A 21,578-nucleotide genomic window follows, 5' to 3' on the forward strand; every position below is an offset into this window, starting at 1 on the left:
AAATAGGATAAAGAAATAGTAGAGAACACCAGGCTTAGCTGGATGACTATAGATGAGGTGAAATTGCCTTTTTTAGACATGAGCTTAAGCTCTGACCCACTCTTAGTCATATTGGGAGTAGTTTTAGAAATCAGAGTCAGTTACCAAATTTAGCTACAAAAAAGATCTTAACTGGAACTTACTGAAATTCTGATCTTCCTGGTAGTTATTAAAGCAAGTTGCTAATTTCTATTAGGCTGTGAATATGAATACCACTAGTCTACCAATTTTATAGCTGCATTTTATCTTTTTAGTTAGATGAATTTAAAACGTTAAGGCAATTGTCAACATATGTGCCCTATATTCTGTCATCCTCACCCTTTCCCCCCAATCAAAACTGAGCAGAACCAGAACCAGTGATCACTAGAGTTAGAATAAGCCACGAAGAGAAATAACTTTTAGAAACTTTTAGGAACTCTTTCTCAAAAGAGATTTGTGGCCTAAACTTTTCAAAACCTAGAAAACTAGCAGATTGGCCACCTTTAGGCTTAATGTGAGGGAAGATCCTCATGAATCAATCATTCTAGTTTTTATAAAGTTTCTATGTGCTAGCTGCTGGGAGAGGTCACCAAGCTTAGCAGAGATATTCTTGTTCTTGTATGGTTCTCACACTTTATTAATCGAGTAAAATATGTGTAGGGTGCTTCTTTGCATTACTGACTTATTGAGCTTTCAAAATACTAATTTAGTCCCAGGTTTTTTCCCCCTATGAGTCATAGTTTAGTCATATCTTCCTTAACTTGTATTTGTGCATTTGATTGTTTAAACTCCAGGTGTAACTATATGTTTATCCTTCTGAAACTTAATATATTTGGCTCCATATTCTATTTGATGAATAAATGAATGGGAAAACTTAAGTGTTCATTGTATATACAGCATTATATATTAAGTGCTGGGTTATACATAGATAGTTTCTGATAGAGAAGCTTTTTGGATCATGAGTTTTTCATTCATTATTTGCTCTTCCTCTTAGCTTCCTATTTGCAAATTTGTTAAATATGTCCTTCACCCTTGCCATAGATTAAAATGCTACACAAAGAATGATGGACGCTTGTGGCATCCCACTGAAAACCCTCCAAGTTGATGCTTTTTGATTAATTGATACTTGGTATCCAGAATTTTCATCATTTTAAAATTCATTTTACAACTGTGTCTTAAACAGCCCATGCCTCTCTATTCTGTCTCTATGGGTGTTAGGGGAGCTTTGGCATGTATTTTATTGAAAACCAAATGCACTGTGTCAATAACTTTCCTCTGATATATCATTTAACCCAATCAGAAAAAAAAAAAAAAGAGAAAGAGAATAACGTTAAAGTTTAGTAAGATTAATCCCCTAGAGTTTGAAATCACGCTAGCTTATGATAATTCCTGTTTCACAAGTTCTTTATTCTCAAGTTTTCTTTGGGAGAACTCTATAGCAAGAGAGATATGTGGAAATGATTTCATTGGAAGTTAAATTGAAGTTGATTGAAATCTTTAGTTTAGAGAAGTACAGGGATCAGAAGGGATATGGGAGCTGTCTTTATATCAAATGCTTTGTGGAGGAAGAATACATTCTTTTTCTCTTTGATCCCAAGGGACAGAAATAGGAGCAAGGCATGAAAGGTTTCAGAAAAGCAGACTTTATCTTGACTGAAGAAAAACAATTTCTAAGCTTTTATTTTCAATCAAGAAACACGTTTTTCTTCTTTATATCTCACATTGGAAAAAATAGAAAAAGAAAAACCAAACTTTTGTAAATAAATACATGTAACTAAGCAAACAAATCCTTTTGCCAGTATGCCCAAAAATGTATGTGTATCATTCTGCATTTTGAATCTTTTCATCTCTCTATTATAAGATAGATAGACTAATTTATTTTTGGTTTTATGGAATTGTATTCAGTCATTGCATTAATCAGAGTTCTTAAATTAAGTCTTTCAATTGTTTGTCTTTATAGTGTGGTATAAATTGTTTTCTTACTTTTCCCACTTCACTTTGCATCATTCAGACAAGTCTCAACAGACTTTTTTTTTCTTTCCCTTTTGTCATTTCCTACCACACAAAAGTATGCTATTATCCTTTCACATTTGGACAATTGAAATAGCCTCTTAGTTTCCTCCCTTTAAGTCTTTTCCCGTCAATCTGCTTTATATAATTAGTGTTGATAGATAAATGTCACTGAAATGTTTTTATCATGTCCTTACTCTTCTCATAAATATCTTCAGAGGCTTCTTATTTATAGATTAAATTCTGAACCCTATAACTTGGCATTCAAGCCCTTCATAGACGTCCCCTAAACAACTTTAGAAAGGATTTTTTTAACTTGCTAAAAAGAAGTCTTTTATTAATATTCTTTTAACATTAAAAACAAATGCAACAGTGTAACAGGCTTCTCCCTCCTTCCCTTCTTCAATCTCGCTCTCACTCTCACTCTGTGTTTCCCCCCCCCCCCCAGGCAGTTGGGGTTAAGTGACTTGCCCAGGGTCACACAGCTAGAAGTCTGAGATCAGATTTGAACTGAGGTCCTCCTCACCTCAGGGCTGGTGCTCTGTCCACTGCTCAAACTAGCTGCCCCCTTTTCCAGTGCTCTTTAAACAGAATTAGGTATCACCATTTGAGATCACCTTTAGTTAATTTAAGTGTAGTTAGAATTAAATGCTATCTAATCCTGAGTTTAAGTAATATAGTGCATTTTAAACTAAATTTTTCCACAATATAAGGCACAAACACATGATCACAAGTAGTCAATATAGCACAAATTAAGAAGCAAAAAAAATCAGGTAAAAAATTCATGCAAACCCATCTAAAGATGAGTGTGATCCACTTTCCAGATATATATCATATATGTCATATATACATAACAGCATCATGTTCCTCTGAGTACAACAAGAACTTAGTTATTTCCAATTCTCTTTTATACATGTTTACATAAATTCTACAGGTGTCTATGCACAGTATTCACCTCTCTTGTTTTTGGAACCATTTTAAAATGTCTCATTTAGTTTTTATGTGTTTATGTTAATGTGATCAATGAGATTTTAAGTGCCTTTGGGATAAAGATCTTTTTCTCATCCTCCATGGAATTAGCTGTTCAGTCTATATTTGCTGATTTGATTTGAGAACTGTCTTTGAAATTTGACTCTAAGGAAGATTGTGGATTGTGAAGTTGCTGTTAATTGTAACTTCTGCATCTTCTCCCTTCCCTCTCCTCCACCTTTTCTCATCTGATAGAAAGCTATCTGATAGAGATCATTTTTTTAAAAAAAAATCAGTTTTAAGGATATAATATGCTATTCTTCCAATAGACTACTTTCAGTGAGCTGTTTTTTTGTAGAGTTTAAGATAATGATTAGGGAATGAATTCCAAGATATATTCAGAGTTCTAGGTTCAGCTTTTGTTAAATTGCTCTTTTGTTACCTCTTATATATGCAAATTTTGTGATCAAATATCTGTAAATTTTAATACTTAATGGAGCTGTGATCCTATGGGTATACTTTCTGCATTGGTACCAATTGTGACCCATTAATTCCTTCTCGTTCTTTATGAGTCTTGTCCTTGTCTTTTCTTTAATTCTTCATAAAAGATATACCCATCATGCTGGAAATGTTTTTTTGTTTTTTTGTTTGTTTTGTTTTGTTTTGTTTTGTTTTGTTTTGTCATAGTCGTTGTTTTTTTAATGTTTTAGGATACCATTGCAGCAGTAGGGTTAGCCCTCTGTTCTCTTATTTTTTTCTGAAAAGGCTCAGAGTCCCATATATATTTAGGTATGGAAATGACCTCATAGATCATCAGATCCATTATTACTAAAATGACTTCCCTCCTCTTAAATTTTAGATCCAGCATATTGTCTTACTTGTAACAACTGTCAAAGATAAATGTAGTGATGAACTAACTTGGTAAGGCACCTTTATAACTGGATGGCTTAATCTGACCATTGTGTGCTTTGTGGCTACCTATATTTTTTCAGTGTAGATTATTAAACTAATCTCTTTGGAATAACTATATGGAGGAGGCACAATATTCTCTTTGAATAGAAGCAACTGGAGAGTTTCACCATCAAGTCAAATAGGTTAAAATAAAAATCCCAACAAAACAATATACCGGGAAACCTTAGATGACTATTAAATGTTCTCTGTAGAAAATATTTTGAGAAAATTTGCCTATTCCTTTCCATATACATGTTATCAAAGATACTATCAGATGCATTTTCACTCCAAAGAGATAAGTTTAATAACATGCACAGGAAACAAAAAAGTGGATAGAGAATATACCTTGTTCAGCTTATAAAATTCAGTTAGATAGGCAACCCATTGATTTTATGGATAGCTGAATATTACTATGTGAGGTTGGTGGTTACTGATGTCATCTTTTTCTGGGTTATAATAGCATCTGTGGCTTTTTTCTTCCGTTTTGAACACTTTGCCTTTAAAACTTTAAAATTATCTTTAAAAATCTGGTGGTCTGAGTGTGAATTTCTCCTGTAAGTTTTTGGTTTGTTCCAGTCATTTTTTCTGACTTCTGGATCTTAAATATCAGTCCATGTCATGAGTTCTAAATTTAGTCATTTCACTATCATCACTAATAAGAGTAGATCATTGTAAAAGCACTGAGAGTTCTGTTCCATTTCATTGCTGTTTAGTCCCTCCAGTTTTAGCCATGCATCCTCTTAGAATGATTTGTCTCAGCTGGTTTCATGTCAGATTCTGAGTCTGAATTTCTCTGAAACTTTCCCTCTTCCTACATTACTTTTCAGTAGAAAAGTAGGTGGTAGTCTTCTTCCTCCTTCCTTTGTAATGTTTTACAAATGAGCTTTTGGTCAATCAGTCATATCCACAGTTTTTATATTTCTTTGCTTGTCAGGAACAGCAAGTATTTGCTGCTTGAGGCATTTCTGGGCTTTTTTCTGCCTCATTGTGGTTGAATTTCACATCAGTTAAACTTCTTAAATGTGGATAGGCATTTCCTATTACATAAATGGTCAAAGGATAGGAACAGAGAGTTGCCAAAAGAAATGCAAAGTATTTGCAACTACATGAAAGAATGCTTTAAATCCCGAATAATATGAAAAATGCAAAACAGCATACCTCATACCTTGCAAATTCACAAAAATGATGGCAGTCAGGGTTAGGTGGATTGTGAAAACATTTGCATACTAAGGCATTGCTGGTGGAGCTGTGAAATGCTATATTTTGGAAAGCAAATTTAGGTTTATCAAATGAAGTGATTAAAATGTCCATACCCCTTGTTTGAACCAGAGATTCCATTACTGGGCTTGTCTCCCAAGGAAACTATCCATTTAAAAAAAAAAAAGTTCCCATATATTCCAAAATATTTAAAACAGCACTTTTTGTGATAACTTGGGATTGAAAACAAAGTAGAAGGCCCATAAAACAGGGAGTGCTAAACAAACTGTGGTACATGAGTATAATGGAATACAAGATGAATATCTATAAGAATGAAAAGATAAAAATATATATGGAAATATAAAATGATGTGATGTTCACAGTGAGTTCACTATATTCATAGTAACCACAACAAATGGAAAAAATAATATGCCAAAAAAATTAAATGTAAATGTAGCAAAATTATAACTGTCTAGCATGACTCAAAAAAAAAGATATGAGAATATTCCCTCACCTAAACTTTCTTGGGGGTGAGATTTTTGTAGATGTTTTACGTTGTACACATTTTTAGACTTTTTTTAATGTGTTCACTTCCGTGCCCCGTTAAAAATTACCATTTTTAATGAGGTATGGCTCTCTGGAAGGAGGAGGGGAAATGGAAATACTCTGGTGAAATAAGAAACAGAAATATCAATAAAAACTTTTAAGTTTAAAAAAAGAAAGAAATGATGGTAGGATTTACATCTTTATATTTCCCAAACAGTTCTCTTTGAAAAAAGCATTCATGATATAGAGATAGAAGTAGTGTACAAATATTGGACTTGTTTTTACTGTTGTATGGATTGATGTGTCTGATGCTTTGGAGGATGACATGAAATCAACTTTCTCATTTCTCTCTGAAGAGATCTTGTGAGATGTCTTTCTATGAAGCTTCAGCTCAGAACACCAAAAATTTGGTTTTTGAAAAGTTTTAAAATGCATTATTTTTACCCTCCTTTTCTTTCATTCTATCACTATCACTATATTAGCGGGGAACAGAGTTTGGAAAGTTGTTTTTTATTTCCCAGTGTCTGAGAGCCAAAGTTTGGTCACTTCTGCCTGAGCTCACTGGGCGAGGACCCTGGTGCAGCAGCTTCACCCTCTTTCTGGCATTCCTACTTAGAGGAAACACGAGTGCTATGCCAGTATGATCAGAGGAGGCTTTTTTAGAATCTGTGTGCCTCTGTATTTTAACCATCTGCTTCAGTCTTATCTTAGAGCTAGCTGGTTGCCTATTGGCCAGTATTATACAATATTAAATTATGTTTTTCCTTCAAACGAAAGTAATTTCCTTCTCTTTTGTTTAGGAGTGAGCCTTTAGATGCATGGTCATTTAAAAAATGCCCTCTTCAATTTGCCAACCGTTCGGTATTAATGTTGGCCTATTTGTGCAATTCTTAGGAAATTCAGGATGAATCAGCTGTGCTATGGCTGGATGAAATTCAGGGTGGGATCTGGCAGGCAAATAAAGACACAGAAGAAGCACAAAAATGTACGTATCAATTTCTGGTTTTGTTCTGTTGTCATTTATCTCTTAAGAGAATGATGAAATGTGATTATGCCAGTTTCTAGTATGACCTGATTGTGTGGGGTAAATATTTTATATCAAAACTATTGTGTAGATGAATTTACAAATCTAAGATTGTCTTTGATGTGTTTCTTTTTTACTGATATATTTTTTTTTTTACATGGCAGACAAGCCTAAATTAGTTACACAAATTATCAGCACATAGTCCCTAACAGTTAAGTAAAAAACATAATGGAGTTATTGTAACTGGAAGAAGTCTTATTATTCAGGCTTATTTCCTTTTGTAATTCATGATTTGTTTATGTACTTTAATTTTAACAAATTTGTACCAACTTTGACCAGAATTTGGTTGCCATGTAATGTCTTACCTTACAAAGTTGTAGTCAATATACATACTCTTTTGGTTCTGTTTTACTTATTTATTTATTTATTTAGTAATTAATTTTTAAAATTTTATCATTTTAGATATGTTTTGTGAATTTGTTGTGTAAACAGTCTATAATAATCCCACTTGCTTATGTCAGTTGCCTTAGGAGTCTTGGCTATAAATGAAGCAGTGGATGCTGGTGATGTTGGTCAAACTCTCATCACCCTTCGTTCTCCTGATGTTGGCCTATATGGAGTCACTCCTGAATGTGCTGAATCTTATCAGAGAGACCTTGAAGATTTGAAGAAGAAAAAACTTGAAGCAGGTGAGTAGGGGAGAAATAAGAATATATGTTCTGGTTGCAAGTGAAATTTGTGAAAATTATGTGTAAGAGTTAGATTGATGGGTTGAGGCTGGCCAGTTGTGGAGAAATAGACTCAATCCCAGCAAGCCTTATTCAAAAGAATGTAGGGAATGGTTCCTGCTCTGAAGAAGATAGTTCTATTGGGCTTCAATATTTTTTATTTCCAATAAAGACTCTGGGTCAGCAACTTTATTGACTCTTCGAAAGGAAACTTTGAAAGGAGGGCCATATAGTTGATTAAATGAAATTCTATTCTTCTTTCCTTGCATCCAGGTGACAATAAGAGCAAGTGGGTAAAGCACTGGGTGAAAGGCGGGTACCATTATTACCACAACTTGGAGACCAAGGAAGGAGGATGGGATGAGCCCCCAGGCTTTGTGCAAAATACGACCCATCTCTGTCGGGAGGAGATCCAGGTATGGATTTTTTTGACATGAAAATGAAGAGTATTTGCTCTGCCATTGTTTAGATAGACTAAATTCCTCTCAAGATTCAAATTGGACTAGGTCTCTCATGTCGCTTCTGAATTTCTGAATCCTACCAGCTGCAAAGGGATATACCTTTTAAAATGATATAGGTCAAGATTATGTATATTTTAAAAAAGAATCTCTGAAGATTCTTGCCCAGGGAAGACCCTAACAGGTTATATAATTCCTCTAGTCAGAATTTAGCATTTCAGAGGAGCATAATCTTTTTTTCAAAGGAGATCCTGTAAGATCTCTGTTGTTGAGAACTTTCCGATAGCAAATTGGAATTCATCTTAATGGTGTTGAGTCCTACTTTATCTACTGGAACTGTAATGCTGGAGAAATTGAGGAAAGATAGAGATAAGAGAATATTTAATAATTTATTTAAAAGGCAGAGATTTACTGAGATCAAATGGATCCATGGTTTGGTCTCAGAATATTGTCTCCAAGAATCCAGCAAACAATGTGAGTTCTCAATGACTGTATACACATAGCTCAGACTCAGGGGGTAGACTGAGACAGGGGCAGAGTCAGGGTGCTGAGAGCTCTGGTAGGGTGGGTTGAGCCACTGGAGATGGGATGACATAATGGGGAGAGGCACCCTGGAGATGGGAAAAGGCAGCTGATATTCCAATAACTTGGGATGGGGAGAGGCATTCTGATATTCTAAAACATAATATCTTTTATCCTTACCAGATATTCTGATAAAGAGGGAGGGATGGTTTTGCAGGATTGAGCAGAACAATTATAAACTGAGGCAGAACAATTAGTAAAACTGAGGCAGGATAATTAGGGAAACTGAGTCAGGACAATAAAAGAGAACTGTGACATAACAGAAGTAAACAACAGTGAAGGCTCTATCTTGGTATGAAGTTGATTTTTATGTAGTATTAGAGTAACCAATAATAAAAAATAAAGTGAAAGTTTAGAAAGGATTTATCTTCCACAAAGACCTAATGGTAAAAGTGCATTTGAGAATCTTCTGAACTGACTAAACACATTTAAGTACACAATCTTTGCCCACAGAGTTAAATGGTTAAAGGATTGTATTATGAGTATTTGTTTCCTAGTTATAGCTTGATATTTGTATCTGGTGACATAATTAAGAACTGCACAGAACTAAATAATGACTGTTAAGTATATGAAATTAGGAAAGATAAACATTAAGTTTGAAGATAAAATTAATAGGATTTTGATAATGAAATCTTTTGAATAAAGGAGGATAATTTTCAGATTGAGCTGGAATTGATTATGGAAAATGGACATTGGAAAAACATTGCCCTGATCCTACCAGGAAGAACTAGAATAAATTTTTATATTACATTGTGAAATTGGGTTTCTTTCTCATAGATGATGCTTTTATACAATTTATATCTTTATGTTCTATTGTTTTTAATGTGATAACTTACTGTCCTCTGATGATATTCATTGTTTTTTTGTTGAAGAGTTCCATCTCTGGGGTGACAGCTGCCTATAACCGGGAACAATTGTGGCTGGCCAATGAGAGCCTCATCACAAAGCTTCAGGCTGCTTGTCGGGGATACCTAGTTCGTCAGGATTTCAGGTCTAGGATGAATTTTCTTAAGAAACAGGTCCCTGCCATCATTTGCATTCAGGTATTTTGTTTAGGTCTGTTCCCATATAGCAGAGAATAGGCTTTTAATACCCATATTTTCAGCTTTTACGATTGATTTTCTCATATGATTCTTTTGTATACCAAACACTTTGTGAAGCTCATTAATTTGACCATTTTGATAACATGCATGATCAGAATTTCTCTTAACTGTAGTTCACGTCCATTACGTGTTTAATAGTAGGCCTTTCCATTGGTGACCAACATCAAAAGAACTGCTGGCCACCAAGTATGAAGGCCTTTTAACAAGTATAAAGAGGCTTGGGATTTTTACTGCCTTAAGGACTTCTTGATGTAGTCTAAAGGATCTGAGTTCTAGTCTCATCTGCTACTTTCTACTAAGTGATCTTTGTCAGATTAAGTGACTTTACTGAAAACCTGTTATCTCTTTTGTAAAATGGAAATAGTAATGTTTATACTATCCTTCTCACAAGACTGTTGTGAAGATAAATAAGATGATGTCTAGAAAATGATTTATAAAGTTACAAATCCCCATAAATTTGAGATATTTCTAATATTATTCCTTGCTTTGTATTGAAGGAAGTTAGATCAGAGTATTAGCTATTTTGTTTTGAACTTTTAATGACTCAAATGAAATTGGTAAGTGGTGTAACATATTAGAAAGAGCACCAGATATGGAATCATAAGACCTGGATTCTAGTCTTGGCTGTATCATTAATTGATTGTGTGAGCATGTCTGAGAAAGACACTTTCTGATCCACAGTTCTTTCAAGTGTAAAAATAGAAATAAATTACTACTTCTACCTGGTTTTTGTGAATTTTGAATTAAATGAGTTAGTGCATATGAAAGGGCTCTGAAAATTCCAAATTTAAATGTAAGGCAGTTTAGATATAGAAAATGGAAATTGTGATGCAGAATCAGCACTTACATCAAATTATGAATCAGGATAGGAATTAGGTTCTGCTCTATTGAATAGAGAAAACCAATCACATTTTGATATTTAATGGTTTCAGTCTCAATGGCGGGGATATAAGCAAAAGAAGGCATATCAAGATCGTTTAGGATACCTACGCTCTCATAAAGATGAAGTTGTAAAGGTATGTTGCTAGACTATGCTTAGAATAAATTATATTCCTAGGGATGGTAAGGTTTAGAGTATAAAAAGATTTTCTGATTTTCTTTATTGCTTTTTCACAGATTCAGTCCCTGGCAAGAATGCACCAGGCTAGAAAGCGCTATAAAGACAGGTTACAGTATTTCAGAGACCATGTAAGAACCCATGTATGACCTCCCAGTATAATAATTTTGGTCTTTTTTCATTGACGTAATAAGAACAGGAATTTTTTTCTTTTTAATTCTTTAGATCAAAGATATAGTAAAAATCCAGGCCTTTATTCGGGCAAACAAAGCTCGGGATGACTACAAAACACTCAGTAAGTTAATTGTGAATTGAAGTGGTTTTGGGGAACCTGTTGTATAGAATTAGGTTTGTGTTATTCTTCAATATATTTATTTTTGTAAGTGATTAACCTATAGCCAAAGAGCCAAATATTTAAAAACAGAAAAGAAAAAAAAAAAGCATTTCAGAAAACTAATCAATACACCGTGTTTCATTATAAATATTTCATGCCCTTGGACCCTATCCTCTACAAAAAGGGGACAAAGGTGAATTTTCTCATCTTCTCTTTGGGGCCAGTAATGGTCATTGCATTATATAGTGTTCAGTTTTATTTTGAGTCATTCTAGATTTGAGTTATTTGTGTTATCCTAGTTCCCTTTATTTCACATGTCCTTTGTTTCTCCTGATGTGGTAGTATTCCATTTCATTCATGTACCACAGTTTATTTAGTATTTTACATTATATGGATCCTTTTCCATTTTTTTTTCTTTTTTGCTCTCACAAATGTGTTGCTAGGGTTGTTTTGGTGTACCTCTGTATTTGTTACCTTTCTGTCTTTAACTTCCTTGGCATGTTCATATCTTCCAATGATAATTGTGGGTCAGAGAATATGGTCATTTAAGGCACATTTTGCTTCTCAGAATGGCTGGACCAATTCAAAGATCTACCTACTGTGTACTTGTTTCCATATAGATCTTTCACTTGTGACTATTTCTACCTTTTATTTGTCTTTTCCAATTTTCTCAGTGTGAGGTGAGGTGAAGTCTCAGAGTTTGATTCTTATTTCTAGTGATTTGGACCAATCTTCCCTGTATAACAGTTAATAATTCTTCATTTAAGAAATTTGTTCAAGTTTTTTGACCACTTAATTTATTTGGGGAGAGCTTTTAGGCTTGGGGGGGGGTGTGCACACATATGTACATATGTGGTGTGTCTTGGTTGTAAGACTTAAGGGACATTACTAAATGTGAAGAAAACATTTCCCTAGTCAAGAAATAACAGTTTTGTGCCTATTTTTGCTAACTCTTGGCACAGTGTGTGTTTTTATTGGCCCTTATTATTTTCTGGCTGGAAATGTTCAGGAGACCACATTATTTTTGTTCGCTTGATAAATTTAAAAACAAATGGTTGAAAAACTTGGGTGTTAAGTAGAGACATTTCTATAGAGAGCGTTGTTTCTTTATGATAGTGTTGATATTTTCTGAGGTTTGGCATTTTTTTTTATCATGTATTCTTTCTATGTTTGATGCATTTCTTTCTGGCAGTCAATGCTGAGGATCCCCCTATGGTGGTTGTTCGAAAGTTCGTCCATCTTTTGGATCAGAATGACCAGGATTTTCAAGAAGAACTTGATCTCATGAAGATGAGGGAAGAGGTTGTTACCCTCATCCGATCCAATCAACAATTGGAAAATGACCTGAATCTCATGGATATCAAAATTGGACTACTAGTGAAAAATAAAATCACATTACAGGTATGAGTATAATATGAGCTCTTATAGGGATATTGGGGCTTGATATAAAAATTCCTAGTCATCACTTTTCATTTTTACTTCCTCAAGGGTTTGCTGTTCCCTCTGTTAACTATACTTTTTAGGCAGTTTTTTTTTTTTGTTTTGTTTTGTTTTTTTGTTTTTTTAATGCTTTGGGCTTTATCCTGTGAAAATTGCTTTGAAGTACTAGTGGATTCGAATGTGAAGAGATTAGAAGGAAATTCAGATTCTGGGGTCTAAGTCTCAATATATTAAGTTAGAAAATGACTTGACATTGAAGGGATCTAGTTGGGAATTCATTTGTGCAAGAGGAAGTAACATACTCAATAGAGGTTTAGAAACTTGATTTTCCCTGCAGGAAAATAGGAAAGGAATGGGATATAAGAACTAGGGGAGAGTGATAAAAGAGAGGGTGTATTGAGGTAGGGAATAGGCAGTACAAAATACTTTTGAAGAAGGACAGGGTGAAAGAAGAGAGAGGGAAAGAATTTCAAAGCAAGTTTCTCTGATAAGGACTCATTTCTCAAACACAAAGAATTGAGTCAAATTTATAAAAAAATAAGAGCCATGCCCAATTGATCAAAAGATATGATCTGTGCCCAAAGGGCTATAAATTCATACATATCCTTCAACTTAATAACACCACTATTTGGAATGAATACCAGAAGAGATTCAGGGAGGGGGAAAAAAGAGGAAAATGACCTGTCTGTACAAAAAATATTCATAGCTACTCTCTTCTCAGGGCAAAAAAAATTGAAATTTGATAGGATGCTCATCATTTGGGGAATGGCTCAATAAACTCTGGTGTGTGTATATGATGGAGTATTATTGTTCTATGGGGAATGATGAGCAGGATGCTCTAGGAAAAAAAAGCCCTGGAAAATCTTCCATGAACAAAAGCAAAGTGTCATGACTACTCTGAAGGACTCTATGATGAAAAATCCTATTCATACCCAGAAAAGGAATTGATTATGTCTACATACAGATCCATGTTTTTTGTTTTTCTTTTCCAGAATTTGACTTTTTTATGGAAATGTTTTGCTTAACTTCACAAGTGGTTTCTTAATTGTGGGTAGGAATAAGAAAAAGAAGCTAGAAGTCAAAAATTTTAAAAACAAATGTAAAAAAGGTTTTTTTTTATGTAACTGATAAAATATTAAATAAATAAAAATAAAACAGAATACGTTTGTGCAATGGGCAGTATTCATTCTGGAAAATATCTCACTTATGTATCGGTTGTTTTCTAGGACGTAGTTTCCCACAGCAAAAAACTTACCAAGAAAAATAAAGAACAATTATCTGACATGATGATGTTAAACAAGCAGAAGGGTGGTCTTAAGGCTCTGAGCAAAGAGAAGAGAGAGAAATTGGAAGCTTATCAGCATTTGTTTTATCTATTGCAGGTAAGTGTTAATAGTTTTTCATTCATTTAGGGGATTGATAGGAAGAGTAGGTAGCAGGTATTATTAGGTGACTGACCTTGATGATACCAGATCAACTTGACCCTGATGAAATCCATGGAAGCAGTACCACAAAACTAAAGAGGAGCTAAGGTCTTTATTTTTTTAAAATGGAAGACAATGGAGTTTTTCAGTTTTAGGCCTTTAAGTTTAACTTTGATTCCTAGTAGACCTCTAGAGTGTATAACTATAAAGGGACATTTGATAGACATCTAAAATAGAAGTAATGATCACAAAAAAAAAATAAGATGGATTAATCAAGAACAAGTCATGCTAGACTAACTTGTTTTTTTTTTCTTCTGGAGAGTTAATGAACTAATAGACAGTGAAATGCTATTAATGTAGTTTACTTAGATTGCAGGAGAGCATTTGGCAAAATTTCTTATGAAATTTTTGTGGACAAGATGGAGAGATGTGAAGACGATGATATAATTAGGTGAGTTTGGAACTAGTTGAATGGCCAGACTCAGAGAGCAATCTTTAATAAGTTGGTCAGTTTGTAGTGGAAGGCCTCTGATATCTATGCTTAGATCTGTCGTGTAACATTTTTATCAATGTTGAATGAAAGTATAGATAACATGCTTATGAAATTTATTCATGACACACAGCTGGAAGGATGAGCTAACAGTGGATAATAGAATTAGTATTCAAAAAGATTCTGACTGACTACAGCATCTGACTGAACTTAAAGAAATTTTTTGATAGGGATAAATCTACAATCTTAAATTTAGGTTGAAAGAATGAACTGAAGTATAAGTTGGGAGATAAGTCAGAATGACAGTTTGTGGTTCAAAAGAGTGTTAGTGGGAGGCCTGCTCACTGCAAATGAATAGTTTGTGATGGCTCTCAGGAAGGCAGATACAGCTTCAGGCTGCATCAATCTAAGCAGGGAAAGTCCCGCCATACTCTGCCCTGGTCAGATGGCCCCTGGAATCCAGTGTCAGTGCTGGGCCCAACAGTTTAGGAAAGTAAGCTAAAAAGCATCCAGAGGAGGTCAGCCAGTATGGTGAAGAGCCTTGAAGCTGTGCCATAGGGAAGAGTGGTTGGAGAAACTAGAGTTATTTGTTCTGGAAAAAGGAACTTGGCTGAGAGGTAGGAAAGGGCATAAGAATGTCATCATCTATTGGAAGGACCATCACATTGAAGAAAGACTTGTTCTTGGCTTAGAGAGCAAATCAAGGAAAGATGGATGGGGAAAAAGACAAAGAGACACATGTAGGTCTGATGTGAAGAAAAACTCCCTGACCATTTAAGTGTCTGAAATCAACACCAAATGGTCACTGCTGGTGAGAGTCTTCATGAAACAGAAGCCATGTGTGGTGGAGGCTGTCTTCCAAACCTGAGCTTTAGTTCTGCGAGTAGAACTTTTAAGAACCCAGGAAGAGGCATCTTTGTGGCCTCTGATGGCTGTAGAACTGAGCCGTGTCCAGATCTCAGCCAGAGATCTCTTTCTGGGATTACTGCTGAGTTCTCAGATGCACTGAGAGACTGGGGGATGACACAGTTGTTCATATAGAGCCCAGAAGGGACCCTAGAGGCCATCTGATTCATCCCCTTCATTTGCATAATGAGGAAATGGTAGACATAGAACAGTAAATTGACTTGTCCTGTGCAAATAAAAGCGCCACATCCGTGATTTTAGGCCAGGTTCTCTAACTGAGTCAGGGTCGGTGCTGTGCCGGGTTGCCTGGGGTTTCGCTTTGGTTTGTGAAGTTCCTTAATACCTTATTGTCTACCCGAGTCCTTTTTATCTCTTGCTTGCTTTAATTGCAGACTAACCCTACCTATTTGGCCAAGCTGATTTTCCAGATGCCTCAAAACAAGTCCACAAAGTTCATGGATTCTGTGATCTTCACATTGTACAACTATGCCTCTAACCAGCGAGAGGAGTACCTGCTGCTGCGTCTCTTTAAGACTGCCCTCCAGGAAGAAATCAAGTATGTTATACCTTCTGGTCTGGCTGGGGCAGGCAGCTGGGGGTATCAAGCCAGGCCTCCATATCCCTCAGTCCTCTGAGGAGAAAGTCACCTCTCTCATGAACTGATGGTTCTTTTCTATGAGTGCAGAAGAGGCTCTACACATCATTAGGCATGAAAGAGGTATCCCCCCTTAGCTCTCACCAACATGGCCCCAGCATTCCATGGGACTGAGAAGGAAATTTCCCAAGTCAGCCTGCATTTGGAGAGCAGGGTTGCTAATGTTAGGTTGTGCTCACAATGTACCCTGTTAAAGCTGACCTCTTTCATATCTGTAGAGGCAGAACTGGGGTACAAGGGCAAAAATCAACTCTCTTTCACCTCAAGGAGCTAATAGTATATGGAGGGGAACATTTTAAAAGACTTTGTATGGTATAAAACTGTTAAAGCCCAAGACTTAGAACTAAGACTTTTGGAAGACCCTGTACATACATACATACATACACACACACACACACACACACACACACAGAATTAGGATAGGGACTGAATCTGTCATTTCAGTGTTTTTGAGAAACTCCTTTTATCGATACTGATTGTCATGTACAAAAAAATACTGTATGATCAAGGTGTAGAAGGCTGAGATAGTGAGTAGGATTCAGAAATGCCTTCTATAAAAAGAGGCCCTTGAGCTCAGCTTTGAGGGAGGCAAAGAGGCAAAAGTGAGATAGGTGAAGAGGGGAGGACAGCCTGTCTGAAGACAAGAAGATAGGAAATGAAATCTGATTTCTTATATTGCAATAATATTCCATTGTATTCATATATCATCATTTGTTCCCTAAACAATGAAATCCAGTTTTTTGCCATTACATATTTTTTCTTTATAAGCATTACTGTTACTACAAAGTATTCCTCTAGGAATGGTGTGTGTGTGTGTGTGTGTGTGTGTGTGTGTGTGTGTGTGTGTGTGTGTGTGTGTGTGTGTGTGTGTGTGTTGTGTGTTTAATATATCATCAAATTGTTTTTATATCTTTTCTCTTGTAGGTCAAAGGTAGATCAAATTCAAGAGATTGTGACTGGAAATCCTACAGTTATTAAAATGGTTGTGAGTTTCAACCGGGGTGCCCGGGGCCAGAATGCCCTGCGACAGATCCTGGCCCCTGTTGTGAAGGAGATTATGGATGATAAATCCCTAAACATCAAAACTGACCCTGTGGATATTTACAAGTCATGGGTCAATCAGATGGAGTCTCAAACTGGAGAAGCAAGGTCTGCTCACTTTAGCTGACTTTTCTCTTGAATTGTTGTTTTAAACTTTTTCTAAAGCTTTTCTAAAACTTTAAATGTTCTTTAAATAATATGTTAGGATAACTCAGATGGTTTTGCATAAGAACCTGTTTTTGCAGTGTGGAAGTCATGATACTGGACCATTTTTATGTTCTTTATCCAAGTGAAGGAAAAAAAGGATGAGATGTTCTCCTGTGAGCATTTAGCCAGAGAAACAAAAATGGCCTTTTATCTGATAGTTTTGGCTCTTCAGAATTAAGGGATATTATCAAAAAAAGCATTTCTCATGAAAAAGACCTAAGAACTTTAATGTTCTTTTTAGGAGCCAAAAAGCCAAAAAGTTCCTACCCTTTTGAATTATCTTAAGGACAATATTATATTAAGGAGGAGTGAGGTCATGGTCTGTGGAAAGATCTACCTTAGGGAGAATGTGCCCAGAATCCAGAGGATTCTGTTTGAAATTTGAAAAGGACATTGGTGTAATAATTGTAATTCACTTGACTGTATTATATGATTCACTGACAGTAATAGTAGTTTAATTTCAACAAACATTTATTGGGCATTTACTATGTATAAGGTACTGTTAGTCTTGCACTTAGGTAGCACTTTAAGCTTTTTGCACAGATTTTATTGATGCCTTCTATTTTTACATCCCTTTCACTTCCAGATAGGTTCTACAAGAACCCTACTTTGGAGCAAAGAAAAATAGTTAAGCAATATCAAAGAAGGGACAGTGTATGCAACATTCCTGACCTCTAACCCTTCTTACCTCCCTTTGGAATGATGCTCATCTATTTTCTGGGGCCAGAATTGGTCATTATATTTCCCTGTAGCTTAGCTTCCTTTTAGAGCTCTTTTCTTTTATATTATAGTATATTTGTTCTCCTGTTTCTGCTTGTTTTGCTGTGTAGCAGCATATTCAGATCTTCATACAATTCTCTCAGTTCCTCATATTTTGTTGTTTTCTTATGTTCCCAACATATTCCAGTCCATTCAGATAGCACAGTTTGTTCATCTGTTCCTTGATCAATTGATACTCACGTTGTTTCTGACTTTTTTTCCTATAACAAAAAGCAGCACTTTTGTTTTTTCCTTAGAACAACCCCCCTATTTTATAGCTGTGACAACTCATGCTTAAAGATGAGATAGCTTGCTTGCAATCATGAAAGCCAAGATTTTGAACTGAAGTCTTTGGTTTCTTTCTGTCTGTGGTCTCACAGGGTGGGTGACTAGGAAGGATTTGGAATCATATTCTGCAATGAACAGTTGAAAGAACTAGAGTTAGCCTGGGAATTGAGAAGGCTGTGATAAGTTTTTTCATTGATTTAGGACCAAAATGGACCTGAGGAATCATGTAGGCCCCTAATTCTTTTGACTTAACATAAAGAAAAACTTTCCTCAGATTATCATTGGGTCATATATGACTTTATGATTTCCCCCAGGCTTTTTGATTCCAAATCTAGTAATTTTTCTACATAGCTCCACATTGCCTGTTGTTAGAGCACCCCAAAATAGAATTGGTCACATCATTAGGTAGTGAGTTCCTCATCAGATAAAATCTTCAAGCAGAGGATGGTTTCCCCTTTCTGTTTTAATAGAGTAGATTAGGCAAGGAGTTGCTCCAGATAACCTAGCATTGCTGCCCACTCTGAGCTTTCATTTTGGGATTCTTCTGCTGATGAGCTAGTTTGTATATTGTAGTAAGTTCTATAAATTTGTTGCGCTTCCTGGTACCGAAGTACTGTTAAATATTTTAAGAACTTTTCTCTGTCCATTTGAGCAAGTATTTATGAAGTGCCTATCATGCTGGGTGCCAGAGAATCCTGTAAGAGTTTTGCTATTGCAATCACAAGAGTACCTGACATTATTTTTGTTAAAAGGGATGCTTTCATTTTAAATTTAACATATTATTTGACACTGTCAAGCTCGAAGTCTCAGTGCTAGGACATTGATATTTCATGGCTGTTTGATGAGAAGTCATGACTGTCATTTAAAGGAAGCTGTAGGATTTTTCTGTTCACATAGCTCACCTGGTTACTTGCTTTCTGTGGACATCAGAAGCAGCTGCCACCAGCTGTGAATGAAGAGACCCTTGACCTAGCCCATAGCAGATCATCCTAATACCCTGCACTTGCAAATAGTTCTCCAAAGACTCTCTGATACATCTTTCTGCTGGAGAATAGATGAGGGTTACAAGTGTGGCATTTCAGATTCCTAGGATTTGAAACTAGTGTTCCCCATGGCTCACAGAGAGTGCTGGCTGCTGCTCCGGGCTGCTTCTAAGTTCCAGCCTGACTTCTCTGGTTGTATTTTCAACAGCAAACTGCCATATGACGTGACCCCTGAGCAGGCACTGTCTCATGAAGAGGTAAAGACACGGCTTGACTCCTCCATTAGGAACATGAGGGCGGTGACTGACAAATTCCTCTCTGCTATAGTTGGCTCTGTGGACAAAATCCCGTGAGTGCAATGAACACCCTAGACTTTGATTATTACTCATCATTACCTTCTTTCTCTTGGTCATTTCACTAAATATCAATCCTCCCGTAGTTATGGGATGCGCTTCATTGCCAAGGTCCTGAAGGATTCGCTACATGAGAAGTTCCCAGATGCTGGTGAGGATGAGCTTCTCAAGGTAAGAACCTGGGGGAAAATGGACTTCTACCTTTGTGGAGAAATGCATAAAACTAGACTGGCCTGTAGGACCAGTAGCAAGGGTCTTCATATAGATGTAATACAGCATCTAAATACTGAATATGAATCTCATTGATAATTCTCTTACTATAGTGATTTTAGCCACCATGGCTGTAGGCAAAAGCTTTACCTTAAAGCAAACTTCCTGTCTTGCAATAAATTTCTTTGAGCCCTGTCGTCTTTTCTCTATTGGATTTCCTCCCTCTTTGGGTTGCTGGTGGAAGAGCTGCAAACATTTGTTTGTGCTGAGACAGTGGCTATTCTTTTTGCCTTATACTGCTGTGCTCTTTATTTTTTTTAAAACCTGAATGCTGTTTTCTCCTCTCTCCTAGTTCTGTGCTTTCCTTCAATGAAGCATCGATTCTAGACTTTCTCTTCAGGTGAATTAATATTTTTTTTCTGACTGGAACTTTAGGGGAAAAGCTGAGCCTTTGCTTGAATCCTGCAGTGAAGGGAAGGTGTGTTGAGTTAATGCTCCATTTCATAGATACACAGGTGAGGTGCCAGGAGCAGGGTTGAACAGAATGCAGACTTTAATGACATGGTTTACTAATTGGATCATCCAGAAGGATTCATACTAACCATTTATTATAGTAACACTTTAGGTTTGTATGTTTCTGATTCTGATAAAGAATGATCTAACATCTTATTACATTTTGATCCTTATGACAATTCTGTGAATTAGGCAGTGTGAACATTATGAGGAAACTGTGCTCAGGGTCACAGAAAGAATGAAGTTTGACCCCAAGTCAAGTCACCTAGCATTTATTAAGTGCTTCCAGACACTGTGCTGCAGGACCTTAAGTCCAAGTTAAGCGTTCTTTGTTTATTATACCCTTTTCCTCATTCACATAAATTAACATTTTTCAGTGAAAACCTAAAATCTGAGTGTCAGAGACCCACACGTGAGTGAGAATAGCTTTCCTCTTTTCAACTTCAGTGTTGAGAAAAATGCTCCAATAGACTAGATTTTAACCCTGCCACTTTTTATGTTCTACATCTGTTTCTTCAGTAGGCAGCTTTTTTTTTTTTTTTTTTCAATTTCTGCTCTCTTCCTTTTTCTGCATCTGCTAGAGGATCAAAATATTGGTCAGTTTGGTTAATCTCAATACTGACAGCTGCTTGAAAGAGAAATGGGACTTTTTCAGCAGTTGCCCCAATAGTTGACTTTGAAGTATTTTCTGGTTTTCAGTTATTCCATCAAGTGGTCTTTGCCTCCCATGGATCTGTCTCTTGAACTTTTCCCCAGATTATTGGTAACCTGCTCTACTATCGGTATATGAATCCAGCCATTGTAGCTCCTGATGCTTTTGACATCATTGACCTATCAGCAGGAGGCCAGCTCACCACAGACCAACGAAGAAATCTGGGTTCTATTGCCAAGATGCTCCAACATGCAGCCTCCAACAAGATGTTCTTGGGAGATAATTCTCACCTAAGCATAATTAATGAATATCTCTCTCATTCCTACCAGAAGTTCAGGTACAGAGGATGTTCCTTGGGGGTATGGGGGGGTGCGGGAGGGGGAGAGGGAAGAGGAGAAGTTTGAAACAATTACAAAGAAACAAAATTAATAACTAGATGTTTTCACTGTTTCTGGATTGGTATCATATCAGTTAATTTTCAAATATGTTTAGTTCTGTCTGAGCTCAAGAAATTTGGGAGAGAAGTGGTAGGCTTTGGGGGAAAGACAGATTTAATTTTGGATGTGTTGAATTGGAGATGATTAGATTAGAGAAAAATCAGGAGGGTATAATGTCAAAAAAAAAAAAAAAAAAAAGCCTGTAGAGAATCAAGTATCCAGGAGAATAGAATGGTTAGCAAT

The 21,578-nt window shown here is 36.1% G+C and overlaps 1 protein-coding gene across 2 annotated transcripts in view; it reads left to right on the forward strand.

Moving 5' to 3' along the window:
• Positions 1–21,578, forward strand: part of IQGAP1 (IQ motif containing GTPase activating protein 1) — a 113,947-nt gene that overhangs the window by 69,976 nt on the left and 22,393 nt on the right. For both annotated transcript variants that reach the window (XM_074296332.1, XM_074296330.1), the window contains exons 16-29: positions 6,586–6,676; positions 7,237–7,404; positions 7,717–7,859; positions 9,356–9,526; positions 10,519–10,602; positions 10,703–10,774; positions 10,869–10,938; positions 12,170–12,378; positions 13,644–13,799; positions 15,630–15,793; positions 16,817–17,041; positions 19,379–19,519; positions 19,610–19,694; positions 21,003–21,235. In XM_074296332.1, coding sequence (XP_074152433.1) covers positions 6,586–6,676; positions 7,237–7,404; positions 7,717–7,859; positions 9,356–9,526; positions 10,519–10,602; positions 10,703–10,774; positions 10,869–10,938; positions 12,170–12,378; positions 13,644–13,799; positions 15,630–15,793; positions 16,817–17,041; positions 19,379–19,519; positions 19,610–19,694; positions 21,003–21,235 — 2,012 coding nt within the window. The remainder of the gene's footprint in view (positions 1–6,585; positions 6,677–7,236; positions 7,405–7,716; positions 7,860–9,355; positions 9,527–10,518; positions 10,603–10,702; positions 10,775–10,868; positions 10,939–12,169; positions 12,379–13,643; positions 13,800–15,629; positions 15,794–16,816; positions 17,042–19,378; positions 19,520–19,609; positions 19,695–21,002; positions 21,236–21,578) is intronic.

This window comes from Sminthopsis crassicaudata, chromosome 2 (assembly GCF_048593235.1).
Source record: "Sminthopsis crassicaudata isolate SCR6 chromosome 2, ASM4859323v1, whole genome shotgun sequence".
NCBI lineage: Eukaryota > Metazoa > Chordata > Mammalia > Dasyuromorphia > Dasyuridae > Sminthopsis > Sminthopsis crassicaudata.